Source organism: Myotis daubentonii, chromosome X (genome assembly GCF_963259705.1).
Source record: "Myotis daubentonii chromosome X, mMyoDau2.1, whole genome shotgun sequence".
Classification (NCBI taxonomy): domain Eukaryota; kingdom Metazoa; phylum Chordata; class Mammalia; order Chiroptera; family Vespertilionidae; genus Myotis; species Myotis daubentonii.
In genome coordinates, this window is record NC_081861.1 from 1,020,630 (window position 1) to 1,038,115 (window position 17,486).

A 17,486-nucleotide genomic window follows, 5' to 3' on the forward strand; every position below is an offset into this window, starting at 1 on the left:
AGGGCAAGGCTTCCAGACCAAGGCTGTCAGAGAGAGTCACATCAGGGCTTCCTATACAGGGTCAGGAGGGTGTTTCCAGAGGGCAAGTTTAGAGGTTCCTATGAACGATCAGGTCAGAGATTCCCCAAATGGGTCAAGTTACAGATTTCGGTTGGAAGTCTGGGAAAGATTTCTGCAGAATCCGGCTATAGGCTCCAGCACTGTTATAGGCGAGGCTTCCTGGAGAGGGTCAGAGCCATGGAGCCAGCACAGGGTTAGATCAGCAAGCCCTGCACAGTGTCAGGGCAGGAGGTCCTGTGCCAGGTGGGGCTGTCGGTGCCTATATAGGATGAGGTCTGGACTTAAAGCAGGGGGTCAGGACAGGTGCCTCCCACAGATTCAGGAAAGGTTTTCCATGTAAGTTCAAGATTGAAGTTCACATTGAGAGTTGGATCACAGGTTCCGGTGGACTCTGTGGGCTAGGGTGTGAGGTAGGGATTGTTGTGCAGAGTGACGTCAGGGGTCATTGTCAACAATGCAAGCAAGGCTCCTGAACTCAATCGGGGTTCCCAAGGAGTTTACAGATGGGGATTTCTTTGTTTAAAATATATTTTTAAAGATTTCAGAGAGGAAGGGAGAGGGATAGAAACATCAATGGTAAGAGAGAATTTCTGCAGACAGAGTCAGGGAGGTGGTTTCAGAACTAGATTTTAAGATGAGCAAAGTGGTTGTAAAATACTCCCTGGACGGGAGGGCTGCAGTGCAGTGTGAGGACAGAGCTGTCCCGTCCAAGGTCCAGGCAGGATTCCTATAGAGATGGAGTCCCATGAAGAGGGTCAGGCCAGGCATTTCTATAAGGGTGGGTGGGGCAGGCTCTGTCCTGCCACCAGGGAAGGCGGAGGTTCCTGTGCTGTGGTGGCAGGACAGGGTGCCTCCTGTAGAAGGTGAGGACCGGTGATCCTGCTCAGGGTCAGGATGGGTTTCCTGTTGATTAGAGGAAGGGTTCCCTTAGAGCTCCAGTATCAGAGAGGCTCCTGAACCAGGCTAGGGCTGCCGTTTTGATAGGAGTTGGGGATCCGGGGCTCCTGAACACGGCGGGTCCAGGGGCCTGTCCAGCACAGGTTCGGCAAGAGGTTTCTGTTCAAGACGAGGACAGGGGCTCCCACAGGATGAGGAGGCTGGGGTTCTGTGGAGCGGCCAGGGAAGTTCTGGACAATCCCTGTCATGAGCAGGGACTACTGTGGTTCCTCAGTGGGCCAGTGTGCGGACGAGCTGAAGGGGTGCTGTTCTGTTGATGCTCAACCACTGAGCCACACCAGCCGGACTAGAGTATTTTTTCAGGTGTTCATGAAGGAAAGCACCTGAGCCTTCCGCTGTTGTTGACCACAGTGAGCACTCAGCAAACGGCGCTGCTTGTGGTTAGGAGCCTCTGGGCCGTGTGGGGCTAAGTCACGGAGCCTAGCTCAGCCCTGTGCCACCAGCTGTGTGGCCTTGGGAGAGACGCTTAACCTGTCTGGGTTAGGATGTCACCTGACTCCGTGCATGCTCCAGTGTGAGGGTTTGTTCCATGGAAGAACACATCCCAGGTGAGTGGGTGCATTGGGGAGGGAATTGGCACTGTGGGGAGCTCACCACCTCTGGGGCCTAAATATCCCCCCCTAGAGATTATTTTGTCCTCCTAATCTCCCCCTCCTTCTCTACCATTTCCCACAGGGCTGCAGGCCGAGCTGGGCTGAAAGAGATCAGAGATGAGTGACAGGAGGGCCCATGGACAACCCCACGGTCCCAGACCGGCCTCTGCCCTTCTTGCTGGCTGCCTTTCCAGCCCCACTCTTGGCCTCCCGTTCCTGTCCTGAACATGTCTTCTGTCCCCTGGAGGTGGGTCCCTAACTGACAGACTGAAATTGTATATATTGATACCTCCACAAACAAGTGTTCGGAGCTGCTCACGCTGTCAGCCACTCAGAGACACTGTGACAGGGCACAGGATGTGCGATACGCTCACATACACATGCTTGCACACAAGTATGCAGACCCACAAAGACCTCCTGGCACGCAGTACCTCAGGTCACACTGCTAGGTCTCCACATTCCGTCCTACACAGCCCTTGGTGAGCATCCCAGAAATGTTTATTGAGCAAATGCTGTGCCTGGCACACACGCTGTCACACCGTCTCAGAACCACCCTGCATGGTGCACAATCACATGAGCACAGCCTCACACGTTGCCTCAGCACACCCCGTTGCACACATACCCCCACGTCCCTTCATACAGTCACTGGTGCCCCGTTTCTCACAGTTGTCTGGTGTCATGCACACCATCTCTCAGAACCTCACCCCCATGGTCACCACCTCACAGAGCAGTCAGCCACTACACAGTCTCTGCCCATGACGTGTGCATGTACAGGCCATATCATACACCCTGGTTGCTGTCACACGTGGTCTCACATACTAGTACAATCTTATACTTGCACATCATAACCCACTATCATGAAGGGTGACACGTGCTGTCTCACACGGCCTCACGCCATCACCAGAGAGCCACAGGCACTGTTGCACACCCCACCTACCACGGCTCTTTATTCAGTCCCACTCAGACTCACACCTCCAACTTCAGGACTCTGATGATTTATTTTACAAATCGTTGACAGTCCAGACCAAGAGCTGTGGGGGCCCAGAGGTTGGGTTGTAGAAACTTCTGGCTCCACGCGGAGACGGACCCTACCCCTGCTCTGAGTCATGCTCTGTGTCCTCATGGGCTGAGTGGCACCTCCACAGTGCTGCTGGTGGTGGGAGGCATGGGGCCTGTGGGGAAGGCGCCTGTGGGTGAACCCAACAGGGGCCCGGGGGAAGGCATGAGGTGGCTGACAGGCCCTGACAGCACCTCGGGGCCCGGGCCTTGGTAGAGATGGGCAGTATCAGGTGGGCCCAATCTCAACCCTGAGGGCACTTCCCCACAATTCCCACCATCGCTGCCCCCAGCCACCACCATGAAGCCACCAGCCACAGCATCAGCCGGTCCTGTGCCTCCCAGGCTCGACACTGGCTTCTTTTCTTTCTGTGATGGCCTTGGTTTTCTAGACTTTATACCACCCTTCTGCACGGTCCGTGGTCGGTTCACCTGATGAAAGAGAGGCCATGAGTGTTCCCCAACCTCAGACTTTTGCCTCTGTGTCTCCACCAGGGACACCCTTTCCACCCCACTCCTTAACAGTGGGGAACTGGGTCAAGGTCTAGGGGAGTAGGCCCCAGCTGCGGCACAGATAATGCCCTAAGGAGTCATGAGCTTGTGAGGCCCTAAGCGATGGAAAGGCTGAGGGAGCCTCTAGCCATAGGACTAGCTGATGGCTGGAGGGGAGGAGGAAGGAGATGAGAAATGGAGGAGAGAGAAGGGAGCAGGAGGGAAAAGACAGGCAGGGAGGAGATGAAGGTGTAGAGAAGAGAAGGGTGATAGGGAAGGAGGAGGGAGTAGAATAACAGGGAGAAGAGAGAAAGGGAGATAGGAAGAATACAGGAAAGGAAAAGGAGAAGGAAGGCCAGGTTAGTGGGATGGGGGTGCAGGGGGCAGGCTCCAAGAGGCAGGGCACACCTGGTATCGCTTGTAATAAAGGCCGCAGGCATTGCACACGGGGTCTCTATCAGCATTCAGCCGCCACACTGCCGTGGTGGTTGTCTGGCAGTTGGTGCACTGGGCACCTGCACGCTTGCTGACCTTCTGGGGGCAGCAAGAAAATGAGGGTCAGTGCACTGGTGGGTGGAGGACCCAGGAGGTGAGGGTCAGGGTGCAGGCAGGGCTTCCTGGACAAGGCATAGACCGAGGGTGCTCTGAGGGGCGAGGACATGGCCTCCTGTCCCGGGGCTGTCCAAACGGCATGGAGTGATTCATCAGTGGTCCTCAGTGTTGGCGGACACTGGACTCAGACCAAGTAAATCAACCCATCTCGGGAGGGCCCCACGGTGATCCCAGTGAGTAGCCAAGGATGAAAAGTGCAGTGCAGGGAGTGGACGGCGTGCCTGCTTGCAGCCCGAGGGTGGGCTGAGGGTAGACACTCCTGTACAGAGCTGGGTCCCTGAGTGGATGGGGCAGGGAGGGGGGATGTGGGTTCTCATAGAGTGTGAGGGCAGAGATCCCTGCCCGGAGTGAGAACAGAGTACCTGGGTGAGGGGAGGCGGGCCTGGGCTCTTACCGGGCGCCTCTGGGGCTTGTGGTGCCTAGTCATCGTCTGACCACCGGCATTGCACAGGTAGCACTGTGGAGCGGCTTTCGCTCTGCCGGACTTTCGCCCTGCCGGACTGTCGCTGTGCCTGGTACACGGGCTATCACACCGTCTCAGAACCACCCGGCATGGCGCACAATCCCAGGCCTCTGGTGAGGTGGACAGGGGGCAAGAGGGACCAGGCTCAGCCCAACTTTGCCTTGGACCCCATCCCCCTCCTCAACCTCCCTGTCCCTTTGGGGGAGCCTCACCACAGGTGGACAGGGGCAGGGTACCTTGGAGGTTGGGGGAGGAATAGACGGCTGGATTGGGGGGGCTTCTGATTGGAGGAAGGAAGCTCCTAGGAAAGTCGGGGGGCCCGTAGGCACTGCTGGGGACAGGGATGGAGGAAGGCTCTGCAGGCCCCAGCATCAACAGGTCCGGACTCAGTCGCTGTGCGCTGATGTTCTCAAGGAAGGTGCCTCTTGCATAGGAATCTTCTGAGGCCTGGGGAGGGGTGTACTCCCAGGTGGGGCTCACAGATGCGGGAGGGTGGAGCCCAGTGCGTCCATAGGCCCAGCTGGTGTATGGTGAGCCTCCTGGGGTCCCCTCCAGACAGCAGAGGCATGCATTAACCTCGAAGACTGTTTGGGGTTTGGGTGGGTATGGGAAGGAAGAGAGAAGGGGACAGAAGGTCTGAAGCCATCCTGCTTTCAAGATGCGGTGATTCCCAACAGCCCCACGTGGTGGCCAACCTTCCCACCTTCCCATAGGTTGCCAGAGCAGCTGCTGGCCATTGGGTGACTCTTGGGTCTGAGCCCCACTGGTCACTCTGGCAGCTGCAGTCACCAGCAGCCTTTTCCCAATGGGCTTTAAGCAGAACTTTGTGGAGCCCCATGGGCCACTCAACTAGGCTCACCCCCACCTACTTACCGTATTCATTCCCAATGATGCAGTCTGGGGATGTACGTTCCCAGGTCTGCACATACACAGGGAACGTGATCCACACAGCCTCGGGAAGGCTTCTGGCCATTTCTAAGATGGCTGCTTTGTGGGGTTCTACCCTGGCTAAGGGTCTCCATGGATACCCCAGCAACATGGAACCCTGCCAGAAGAGCCAGTGCAGCAGCTGCCTGCATATGCTCCAACTGGGGCTGGGGATCAAACCTAAACCCAGGTGCATGCCCTTGTCTGGGAATCAAACCCGAGACCCTTCAGTGCATAAGCCCATGCTCCAACCACTGAGAACACCAGCCAGTGCTCATCAGAGGTCCCATGAGAGGTTCCTATGGGCCAGGCCTGGAAGTTGCATATGTCACTTTGCTCACTCGATTGATCAGAGCTGTCACATGTCCACCTGTCATTGCAAGGGAGGCTGGGAAAGTGAGCGAGTCAGGAAGAAAGGGGAACAGGGTTGAAAAGCCTATAGCAGTGCCTGCTACAGGATTCTGTAGACTCCCCAGAGCTACGCTGTTTCATGTGGTGGCCACTAAGCCACAGTCAAGACAGTGGCTCCTGTACAAGGGGAGGGCAAGGCTTCCAGACCAAGGCTGTCAGAGAGAGTCACATCAGGGCTTCCTATACAGGGTCAGGAGGGTGTTTCCAGAGGGCAAGTTTAGAGGTTCCTATGAACGATCAGGTCAGAGATTCCCCAAATGGGTCAAGTTACAGATTTCGGTTGGAAGTCTGGGAAAGATTTCTGCAGAATCCGGCTATAGGCTCCAGCACTGTTATAGGCGAGGCTTCCTGGAGAGGGTCAGAGCCATGGAGCCAGCACAGGGTTAGATCAGCAAGCCCTGCACAGTGTCAGGGCAGGAGGTCCTGTGCCAGGTGGGGCTGTCGGTGCCTATATAGGATGAGGTCTGGACTTAAAGCAGGGGGTCAGGACAGGTGCCTCCCACAGATTCAGGAAAGGTTTTCCATGTAAGTTCAAGATTGAAGTTCACATTGAGAGTTGGATCACAGGTTCCGGTGGACTCTGTGGGCTAGGGTGTGAGGTAGGGATTGTTGTGCAGAGTGACGTCAGGGGTCATTGTCAACAATGCAAGCAAGGCTCCTGAACTCAATCGGGGTTCCCAAGGAGTTTACAGATGGGGATTTCTTTGTTTAAAATATATTTTTAAAGATTTCAGAGAGGAAGGGAGAGGGATAGAAACATCAATGGTAAGAGAGAATTTCTGCAGACAGAGTCAGGGAGGTGGTTTCAGAACTAGATTTTAAGATGAGCAAAGTGGTTGTAAAATACTCCCTGGACGGGAGGGCTGCAGTGCAGTGTGAGGACAGAGCTGTCCCGTCCAAGGTCCAGGCAGGATTCCTATAGAGATGGAGTCCCATGAAGAGGGTCAGGCCAGGCATTTCTATAAGGGTGGGTGGGGCAGGCTCTGTCCTGCCACCAGGGAAGGCGGAGGTTCCTGTGCTGTGGTGGCAGGACAGGGTGCCTCCTGTAGAAGGTGAGGACCGGTGATCCTGCTCAGGGTCAGGATGGGTTTCCTGTTGATTAGAGGAAGGGTTCCCTTAGAGCTCCAGTATCAGAGAGGCTCCTGAACCAGGCTAGGGCTGCCGTTTTGATAGGAGTTGGGGATCCGGGGCTCCTGAACACGGCGGGTCCAGGGGCCTGTCCAGCACAGGTTCGGCAAGAGGTTTCTGTTCAAGACGAGGACAGGGGCTCCCACAGGATGAGGAGGCTGGGGTTCTGTGGAGCGGCCAGGGAAGTTCTGGACAATCCCTGTCATGAGCAGGGACTACTGTGGTTCCTCAGTGGGCCAGTGTGCGGACGAGCTGAAGGGGTGCTGTTCTGTTGATGCTCAACCACTGAGCCACACCAGCCGGACTAGAGTATTTTTTCAGGTGTTCATGAAGGAAAGCACCTGAGCCTTCCGCTGTTGTTGACCACAGTGAGCACTCAGCAAACGGTGCTGCTTGTGGTTAGGAGCCTCTGGGCCGTGTGGGGCTAAGTCACGGAGCCTAGCTCAGCCCTGTGCCACCAGCTGTGTGGCCTTGGGAGAGACGCTTAACCTGTCTGGGTTAGGATGTCACCTGACTCCGTGCATGCTCCAGTGTGAGGGTTTGTTCCATGGAAGAACACATCCCAGGTGAGTGGGTGCATTGGGGAGGGAATTGGCACTGTGGGGAGCTCACCACCTCTGGGGCCTAAATATCCCCCCCTAGAGATTATTTTGTCCTCCTAATCTCCCCCTCCTTCTCTACCATTTCCCACAGGGCTGCAGGCCGAGCTGGGCTGAAAGAGATCAGAGATGAGTGACAGGAGGGCCCATGGACAACCCCACGGTCCCAGACCGGCCTCTGCCCTTCTTGCTGGCTGCCTTTCCAGCCCCACTCTTGGCCTCCCGTTCCTGTCCTGAACATGTCTTCTGTCCCCTGGAGGTGGGTCCCTAACTGACAGACTGAAATTGTATATATTGATACCTCCACAAACAAGTGTTCGGAGCTGCTCACGCTGTCAGCCACTCAGAGACACTGTGACAGGGCACAGGATGTGCGATACGCTCACATACACATGCTTGCACACAAGTATGCAGACCCACAAAGACCTCCTGGCACGCAGTACCTCAGGTCACACTGCTAGGTCTCCACATTCCGTCCTACACAGCCCTTGGTGAGCATCCCAGAAATGTTTATTGAGCAAATGCTGTGCCTGGCACACACGCTGTCACACCGTCTCAGAACCACCCTGCATGGTGCACAATCACATGAGCACAGCCTCACACGTTGCCTCAGCACACCCCGTTGCACACATACCCCCACGTCCCTTCATACAGTCACTGGTGCCCCGTTTCTCACAGTTGTCTGGTGTCATGCACACCATCTCTCAGAACCTCACCCCCATGGTCACCACCTCACAGAGCAGTCAGCCACTACACAGTCTCTGCCCATGACGTGTGCATGTACAGGCCATATCATACACCCTGGTTGCTGTCACACGTGGTCTCACATACTAGTACAATCTTATACTTGCACATCATAACCCACTATCATGAAGGGTGACACGTGCTGTCTCACACGGCCTCACGCCATCACCAGAGAGCCACAGGCACTGTTGCACACCCCACCTACCACGGCTCTTTATTCAGTCCCACTCAGACTCACACCTCCAACTTCAGGACTCTGATGATTTATTTTACAAATCGTTGACAGTCCAGACCAAGAGCTGTGGGGGCCCAGAGGTTGGGTTGTAGAAACTTCTGGCTCCACGCGGAGACGGACCCTACCCCTGCTCTGAGTCATGCTCTGTGTCCTCATGGGCTGAGTGGCACCTCCACAGTGCTGCTGGTGGTGGGAGGCATGGGGCCTGTGGGGAAGGCGCCTGTGGGTGAACCCAACAGGGGCCCGGGGGAAGGCATGAGGTGGCTGACAGGCCCTGACAGCACCTCGGGGCCCGGGCCTTGGTAGAGATGGGCAGTATCAGGTGGGCCCAATCTCAACCCTGAGGGCACTTCCCCACAATTCCCACCATCGCTGCCCCCAGCCACCACCATGAAGCCACCAGCCACAGCATCAGCCGGTCCTGTGCCTCCCAGGCTCGACACTGGCTTCTTTTCTTTCTGTGATGGCCTTGGTTTTCTAGACTTTATACCACCCTTCTGCACGGTCCGTGGTCGGTTCACCTGATGAAAGAGAGGCCATGAGTGTTCCCCAACCTCAGACTTTTGCCTCTGTGTCTCCACCAGGGACACCCTTTCCACCCCACTCCTTAACAGTGGGGAACTGGGTCAAGGTCTAGGGGAGTAGGCCCCAGCTGCGGCACAGATAATGCCCTAAGGAGTCATGAGCTTGTGAGGCCCTAAGCGATGGAAAGGCTGAGGGAGCCTCTAGCCATAGGACTAGCTGATGGCTGGAGGGGAGGAGGAAGGAGATGAGAAATGGAGGAGAGAGAAGGGAGCAGGAGGGAAAAGACAGGCAGGGAGGAGATGAAGGTGTAGAGAAGAGAAGGGTGATAGGGAAGGAGGAGGGAGTAGAATAACAGGGAGAAGAGAGAAAGGGAGATAGGAAGAATACAGGAAAGGAAAAGGAGAAGGAAGGCCAGGTTAGTGGGATGGGGGTGCAGGGGGCAGGCTCCAAGAGGCAGGGCACACCTGGTGTCGCTTGTAATAAAGGCCGCAGGCATTGCACACGGGGTCTCTACCAGCATTCAGCCGCCACACTGCCGTGGTGGTTGTCTGGCAGTTGGTGCACTGGGCACCTGCACGCTTGCTGACCTTCTGGGGGCAGCAAGAAAATGAGGGTCAGTGCACTGGTGGGTGGAGGACCCAGGAGGTGAGGGTCAGGGTGCAGGCAGGGCTTCCTGGACAAGGCATAGACCGAGGGTGCTCTGAGGGGCGAGGACATGGCCTCCTGTCCCGGGGCTGTCCAAACGGCATGGAGTGATTCATCAGTGGTCCTCAGTGTTGGCGGACACTGGACTCAGACCAAGTAAATCAACCCATCTCGGGAGGGCCCCACGGTGATCCCAGTGAGTAGCCAAGGATGAAAAGTGCAGTGCAGGGAGTGGACGGCGTGCCTGCTTGCAGCCCGAGGGTGGGCTGAGGGTAGACACTCCTGTACAGAGCTGGGTCCCTGAGTGGATGGGGCAGGGAGGGGGGATGTGGGTTCTCATAGAGTGTGAGGGCAGAGATCCCTGCCCGGAGTGAGAACAGAGTACCTGGGTGAGGGGAGGCGGGCCTGGGCTCTTACCGGGCGCCTCTGGGGCTTGTGGTGCCTAGTCATCGTCTGACCACCGGCATTGCACAGGTAGCACTGTGGAGCGGCTTTCGCTCTGCCGGACTTTCGCCCTGCCGGACTGTCGCTGTGCCTGGTACACGGGCTATCACACCGTCTCAGAACCACCCGGCATGGCGCACAATCCCAGGCCTCTGGTGAGGTGGACAGGGGGCAAGAGGGACCAGGCTCAGCCCAACTTTGCCTTGGACCCCATCCCCCTCCTCAACCTCCCTGTCCCTTTGGGGGAGCCTCACCACAGGTGGACAGGGGCAGGGTACCTTGGAGGTTGGGGGAGGAATAGACGGCTGGATTGGGGGGGCTTCTGATTGGAGGAAGGAAGCTCCTAGGAAAGTCGGGGGGCCCGTAGGCACTGCTGGGGACAGGGATGGAGGAAGGCTCTGCAGGCCCCAGCATCAACAGGTCCGGACTCAGTCGCTGTGCGCTGATGTTCTCAAGGAAGGTGCCTCTTGCATAGGAATCTTCTGAGGCCTGGGGAGGGGTGTACTCCCAGGTGGGGCTCACAGATGCGGGAGGGTGGAGCCCAGTGCGTCCATAGGCCCAGCTGGTGTATGGTGAGCCTCCTGGGGTCCCCTCCAGACAGCAGAGGCATGCATTAACCTCGAAGACTGTTTGGGGTGTGGGTGGGTATGGGAAGGAAGAGAGAAGGGGACAGAAGGTCTGAAGCCATCCTGCTTTCAAGATGCGGTGATTCCCAACAGCCCCACGTGGTGGCCAACCTTCCCACCTTCCCATAGGTTGCCAGAGCAGCTGCTGGCCATTGGGTGACTCTTGGGTCTGAGCCCCACTGGTCACTCTGGCAGCTGCAGTCACCAGCAGCCTTTTCCCAATGGGCTTTAAGCAGAACTTTGTGGAGCCCCATGGGCCACTCAACTAGGCTCACCCCCACCTACTTACCGTATTCATTCCCAATGATGCAGTCTGGGGATGTACGTTCCCAGGTCTGCACATACACAGGGAACGTGATCCACACAGCCTCGGGAAGGCTTCTGGCCATTTCTAAGATGGCTGCTTTGTGGGGTTCTACCCTGGCTAAGGGTCTCCATGGATACCCCAGCAACATGGAACCCTGCCAGAAGAGCCAGTGCAGCAGCTGCCTGCATATGCTCCAACTGGGGCTGGGGATCAAACCTAAACCCAGGTGCATGCCCTTGTCTGGGAATCAAACCCGAGACCCATCAGTGCACAAGCCCATGCTCTAACTGAAAGGACAGAACGGAACTGATAGTAAAAGAACAGAAGGGAACTGATAGCTGTGTCTCTAACTCCTCTCCCAGGAAAGCCACAGAATGTATCAGTTACTCAGCCTGCCCTTATCTCAGCCAATGGGAGAGCGGGGGAAACTAGCCCAAGGCCAAGAGTATGCTAGCCACCCCCCTGTCTTTGTGTAACCAGACCCTAGCTGCACCCTGCCCTTGCGTCACTAGCCCCCGGCCCTCACTCAACCAACCAGAGTCGGCCAAATCAGTGGTCAGAGTGTGCCCCCACCCCCGACCCCAAGCCCTATAAATTCTTTGTTCCCTTGGGATTCGGGGCTCTCTCTTGCATCCAGTAATGGAGGCGGGGGGGGGGGGACCAAGTCCCAGGCTTGAATAAATGACTCTATGCTTTTGCATCGGACTCGGCTCCCTAGTGGTCTGTCTTGGGGGATCTTGAAAACTGGACATAACATTTGGGGGCTCGTGCGGGACCCCCAAGACCCAGGAGGAACCCCGATCCGGAGAGTCTGACTGACCACGGTAAGTGTCTATGTGTTGTCTATTCTATTCTATGTGTTCTATCCTGTGTTAGCTCACTTCTGAAATCTGTATTGCCCGTAAAGGCCTAGGTGGACACACTGGGGGGCCACGGGCGGGAGGAGGCAGGGGACGCCCCGATCCTCCATCTGGAGGGGCCGAGAAACCCCTCAATTTGAGACGAGCGGTGCATGGCCATTGTCTAATCTGTAGTTTTGCTTCCATGGAATCGGAAGGTTATTTTGGTTTTACTTCCATAGAGTTGGAAGACTGTATTTGTCTGGGTTTATGTTTTTTTTTTTCCTGTTTTCTGTGGACTTACTGGACGGACGTTATGGGACAGACTCAAACTACTCCTTTAAGCATTATGGTCGTTTTAAAGTCAAGGGCTGGGCCAAACCTGCTTGCCAGCCTCAGATGTGGTTTTCCAGAACTGCTGGGAACTTGGGACCTTGAAGCTTACTGAATTCAAATGATAAAAATCTTATGTCTTGCATTTTTGAAGTTTATTCTTAAAAATGTTACTGATTGAGAAATGCTGAATATTTGCTAAAAGTTTAAGGTTCGGATTGAACTGGGAAAAATTGTGTATTATGGTAGCTAAATGCCTTTGCTGAATGAATGCTGAAACATTGAGGAAGCCTGAGTGAACAGCTGTTTGTTTGTGTGGAACTAGCCAATTTGCTACCGAGAGGGGGGACTGGACGCAGTCTTAACTCCTACGGTAGGTTCTCACCAAAACGTTGGTCAAGAATTCTGTTCTGGGACATGGGTGCCAGGAGTGCCCCCACGCCGGTCTGGGGAGTTGGGCATTGTTTTGTTTATCTGCTCAGCTCCAGTCTGGGCTAGTCTACTGACAGAGTGTGAATACGAATGTTTTGTCTATTTTGGCTGATCATTACTAGTCTGTGTAAAGTGAAAATTACTTTATTTTGCATTTCTGTTAATTCATCTGGCTGAACGTTTAGACTGGACCCGCGGTGGGCTGCAAGAATCTCTAGCAGTTCTCAGAGTCTTTTGCTCGCCACTACAGAAGGAATCAGCCCACTTAGTTAATATAAATTCCTGTCTATCAGTTGCTCTTACCTGGGTTGTAAATCGCTGTAATTCCAAGATTGCTTAGTTCTGAGATTGCTTATAAAAGAGTAAAAGAGAAAAAAATCTGTGAGGAAAAGCAGCCTGGGCTGAGAGAAGTGTGGGGGGGGGGGGGTTGGCAGTTGTGCTGCTGGCTGCAAACCTAACAGGTCTTATCAATGAACTTCAAGGTTACAAAAAGTAACTGTAAGCACAGTCTTTCTCTGCCCTGGTTTATTCTTTTAACCCCTCCAATGCGGAATCAGACCGATACCTGTTCTTAGTTTTATCACAAAAGGTCTAGATATATCTTAAGAGTAAAAGTACATTTAAAATATATTCATAAATATTAATCTAAAATTGCTGAATGTTCACTTTTGGTAATCATTAAAGGATTAAGGTTTCTAAGAATAAAAAACAAAAACAAAAACAAAAAAACTAAACTCCTGCTAGAAAAGTAGAGGAGGAACAAAGCTGGAATCTGCAGCCCCCCCCCCTGCTGATTTAGAACTGTTTGCCAGGCAGACTCAGCCCCTGAGAGCCAGGTCAAAGAAGGGGGGGCTGAATGCCTGAGCTGCCCGCAAGACCCGGAAGCTCCTGGTGGAGAAGAGGCGGATCAACGAGAGCCTACAGGAGCTACAGGAGCTGCAGCAGCTGCTGGCGGGCCCGAGGTGCAGGCTAAGCTGGAGAACGCCGAGGTGCTGGAGCTGACGGTGCAGAGCGTGCTGCGGGGCAGAGCTTGTGGGCACCAGCAGCTGCAGGCAGAAGCCAGCGAGCGCTTCGCTGCCGGCTACATCCAGGGAACCCCTGCTTGAGTCCATACCACTGCAAAAGGGCAGTGGCTTCTGGGATTTGCTGGGGGACGCTCTGGCTGGGCCCCTGGGAGACCCTAGGCGGAGCAGCTGGCTCACAGGAGGGGCTGATATCCCCTTCTAGAGCACTCCCTTGAAAGAGGCCTGGTTGCTGCTCTGCCACCAAGGGAACTGGTAGAAAGGCAAGAAAGCAGGGCCCTAAGGGTTAACAAAAGGGCACTCTCCCTGGACCTGGGAGCCATCAGGACTTTGAAATTCTCCAAGAGAGGAGGAGTCTGACTCAGAGACTGACAGAAACCTCCTTGGGTTAGAAAAACCGGAGGCTGCATATTGAACTTACAGACTGCAGTTTGCTGGGCAGGGGTCCAAGCCCAGTTATATAGGGGTTAAGCTACCTGTGTACAACAAAACAACTTTCTCCTGTGCCAGAATACATTTTAAGAAAATTGAATGCATGATAGACCAGTAAGCTGGGACAAGTAAAATAGGGAAAGTGAGCAGAAATCCTATCTTCCCTAAACCAATGACACTGGGGAGTAAATGCTTTGCATTTGCCTCCCTAAACAAAGGTTAAATCCTTTATGTCTATCTGATTAGTGTCATTTGTTGTCCACACCCAGGGACAAATGAAGTTAGAAAATAAGCCTTATTTTGATTAGTTCTTTTATTCAGGAGGAGCCAACCTGGTCCCTCCCTGCAACATGGGTGATAAAATGTATGTTAAAAACTTAAAATTGCTCAAACCTCGCTGCCTTGGATCCAGTTCTGCGTGTGTAAGAAGGGACAGAGTAAAGTTTAGTAGCAGGGCAGAAGAAGCTGGCAAGGCCATCCAAACCACCCAGCCGCTATTGGCCAGAGCCGCCTGAGGCGGACCTCCTCGGACTGGCAACAGCTGACTCTGACTAGGACAGACTGGGCTTTTTCCAACTGGGCTCCCATGAGCCGATGGTCAAAATGAAGATCGGGGGCCCGACTGGGAACTTTATGATTGATACAGCGGCAGAGCACTCGGTAGTTACTCAGAAGGTAGCTCCCCTCTCAGGACAGGAAGTCACCATTATTGGAGCTACTGGTACGGTACCACAGCTGCAGACTGTTCTGCTGCCCCCGCCGATGTCAGTTAGGTGGCCATCAGGTGGTTCATGAATTCCTATATTTACCAGTTGACCTGGTCCCTCTAATGGGCAGAGACCTTTTAGCCAAAATGGAAGCAGAAACCACTTTTACCCCAGATGGCTCAGCACAGCCTTGCCTAGGTGAAGAGACCTCTCCAATGATCCTGTCCTTAGCAGTGCCGAGAGAGGAAGAATGAAGACTTTATACCCCCAGCCAAAGGACCCCACATCTGTTCTTGTCAGGCCCCCATCAGGGGACTTGGGCAGTGTTCCTGTTATCTGCCAAAATTCCCAAAACTGTAAAAGTACTTGTTCACTGAAAAGATGTAAATATGGATGTTTATTTGATGTTTATATGTCTACTTAGGTATAAATATTTATAAAATAAATAAAACCCCCGGTTAGTTTCCTGGTGTGTTCTGGAGCAGCCCATTCAGTCTTGACCGAGCCAATGGGACCAGTAACATCTCAGAAGACACCAGTTCTAAGAGCCACCGGACAAACTGCCTTTTTCCTTGGACATCAAAGAGGACTGTGGACCTCAGAAAGAACACGGTAACTCATTCGTTTCTAGTCATGCCAGAATGCCTGTACCCCTTACTTGGACGTGATCTCTTACAGAAACTACAAGCCACCCATAAGCTTGTTCGAGATGCCCTGCCAGTGCCACCTCGGACTCTGTACATCCTTTCCAGCCTGGGGACTCGGTGTGGGTAAAGAAGTTCAGGACCCCAGAACTCACCCCAACTTGAAAAGAACTATACCTGCAGAAAATTGTATAATAGACTCAGATGATGCCTGCATCTTCATAGACATGGCTTCAGAAAGACAAGGACGATTTTACCTTATATAGAAAGGTCAAAGAGTGGACTTTAGTCACCTCCCTAAAATGTTTGTATAGCCCTGCCATGTCTCATGTTTAGTAGCGGAGGATTTGGCTACCTGAAGAGGCCATGGTGCCAATATTATGTTTCATTGTATTAATGTGTTGTATTAACCTTCAATTCTCTTACAGGTTTAAATGTAGCTGTAACTGGCAAACGTCCAGTCTCCCACACCGAGGAACATTGCTATAGCTATGTGTTAGCTGTCCTGGAAGGGGACTATGTGGGGTGAACTCCAAAAGTAAAGGGTGTCTAGCTGCCAAGAGGGCAGGTGCCCAACTGGGCAAAGGAGAATACCCATCAGGGTTTAGTCTCTATCGAGAGACAGTTGACAGTTGGCAGCCTGTATACTATCTTATAGGCCTGTGTGACCATGCCCATGTCAGAGGTGGCACAAAACCTCAACTGTAGAAAACTGGAAAAAGCCTGTTTGGAATAGAAGATATGAAGCATGGTTATGCATTTCTAAAAAACATAAAAAAAGGTTTAAAGGCTGGTTTAAAAGTATAAAATTTATAAAAATTATGTACATAATAAAAAATATTAAAAAAATAAATCAAATGGTACAGGCCAGTAGGTCAGAAAGAGTAAATAACTTACATTCTGCCTCACTAAACAGAGGGTAAATAGTTATGCCAAAGTACTTAGAGAGGACTGATAAAAGAAATCCACAGTTACTGTTTTGTTATAACTCTGAAGAGTCCATGAAAAAGGACTGACGAGAAAAATCAGAAGATCTTAGAGCAGATCAGCATGTTTTTCTCCTTATATAATTCCTCTGAAATTTGGCCATGCTAAATAAGTCATGGCAATACATATCTTTGCATGAAATCAATAAGACCGGTTTTCAATAGTGATTTTATTAACCGGAAACTTTGACTGGAGTATCATGTTTTAAAGAAACCCTGTCTAAGCTCTAAAGACTTGAAGCCAGTAAGAATGCCACAGGAAAAGCCTGGTATCCTGCTTGGGAGCCCTGAAGATGGCTGGCGCTGGAGCGTCAGGCCCATGCCCTACCATCACTGGCGGTTGGTCAGAGTAGAAGGGGAGCAATAAGGATGCCTCTGCATCCCTGCGGAACCCCCACACACTCTGGACCTCAATGAGTAGGAGGGCTACTGAGATGGGCCTTAAAGCCTGGAGCATGGGCTCAGGTGGAGTTGCTACAGGTGAGGGATTCACCTAACACAGCAGATACTGCAGGCAGGCCTGATGGCAGCTGGATGGCTTGGCTTCCTGGCCCTACGGGGCACATTAAGGTTCAACCATGAAATTCCAGCAAAGATAGTCAGCTACCGTTCTTGTTGTGTTTATGCAAACATCAGGCCAAATTGAATGCAGTAGATAAATTAGTCTTGATTTGGCTTTTTGATAGCCATAGAGGAATTTTAAGAAGAAAAATCCTATTTCAATAGAAGTTGTTAAAGCTTCTTTCCCTTCCACCAAACCATTTGCTATAGTTTGTCTCTGCCAGGTCACAAGCCCAGCTCCTTCTGTGCTCAGGACAGCAGGGAGCCTGAGTGGAAGGTGACCTCTAACCAGACACACCCGCTGCAGATCACCCTCAAGACAGCAGACCTCGGCGGACCCCTGTAACCCTCCTGCTGCTGTTGACTTATGGCCCTTGCATTATCAACAGACTAGTCCAATTTGTCAAGGAATGTATAAAAGTAGTTCAGTTGATAGTTCAGTCCGTCTCATGATTGAGCCGGAAGTTCCAAGACAAGGGGGGAATGAAGGGACAGAACGGAACTGATAGTAAAAGAACAGAACGGAACTGATAGCTGTGTCTCTAACTCCTCTCCCAGGAAAGCCACAGAATGTATCAGTTACTCAGCCTGCCCTTATCTCAGCCAATGGGAGAGCGGGGGAAACTAGCCCAAGGCCAAGAGTATGCTAGCCACCCCCCTGTCTTTGTGTAACCAGACCCTAGCTGCACCCTGCCCTTGCGTCACT

At 53.1% G+C, this 17,486-nt stretch overlaps 2 protein-coding genes across 2 annotated transcripts; both read right to left on the reverse strand.

The window, feature by feature from the left end:
* Positions 1-2,729: 2,729 nt before the first annotated feature.
* LOC132224695 (erythroid transcription factor-like) lies at positions 2,730-5,115 on the reverse strand. Its single transcript, XM_059679793.1, has 5 exons — positions 5,107-5,115; positions 4,446-4,680; positions 4,165-4,343; positions 3,567-3,692; positions 2,730-3,098 (listed from the first exon to the last, which is right to left on the reverse strand). The coding sequence occupies exons 1-5, from the start codon at positions 5,113-5,115 to the stop codon at positions 2,730-2,732; spliced, it is 918 nt and encodes a 305-aa protein (XP_059535776.1).
* A 3,314-nt stretch (positions 5,116-8,429) lies between these two features.
* Positions 8,430-9,897, reverse strand: LOC132224698 (erythroid transcription factor-like). The gene is made up of 3 exons (XM_059679794.1): positions 9,865-9,897; positions 9,267-9,392; positions 8,430-8,798 (listed from the first exon to the last, which is right to left on the reverse strand). Exons 1-3 carry the CDS (start codon positions 9,895-9,897, stop codon positions 8,430-8,432), a joined length of 528 nt encoding a protein of 175 aa, XP_059535777.1.
* Positions 9,898-17,486: the final 7,589 nt, after the last annotated feature.

Bases quoted from the DNA above. Each gene is read 5' to 3' on its own strand.
- LOC132224695 (XM_059679793.1), bottom strand. The intron at 4,344-4,445 runs GTGAGGCTCCCC...CCACCTCACCAG, and splicing joins CCTGCCCCTGTCCACCTGTG to AGGCCTGGGATTGTGCGCCA. The intron at 3,693-4,164 runs GTAAGAGCCCAG...TGCTGCCCCCAG, and splicing joins ACAAGCCCCAGAGGCGCCCG to AAGGTCAGCAAGCGTGCAGG.
- LOC132224698 (XM_059679794.1), bottom strand. From the start codon at position 9,897: ATGACTAGGCACCACAAGCCCCAGAGGCGCCCG. The intron at 9,393-9,864 runs GTAAGAGCCCAG...TGCTGCCCCCAG, and splicing joins ACAAGCCCCAGAGGCGCCCG to AAGGTCAGCAAGCGTGCAGG. The intron at 8,799-9,266 runs GTGTGCCCTGCC...CTCTTTCATCAG, and splicing joins TTTATTACAAGCGACACCAG to GTGAACCGACCACGGACCGT.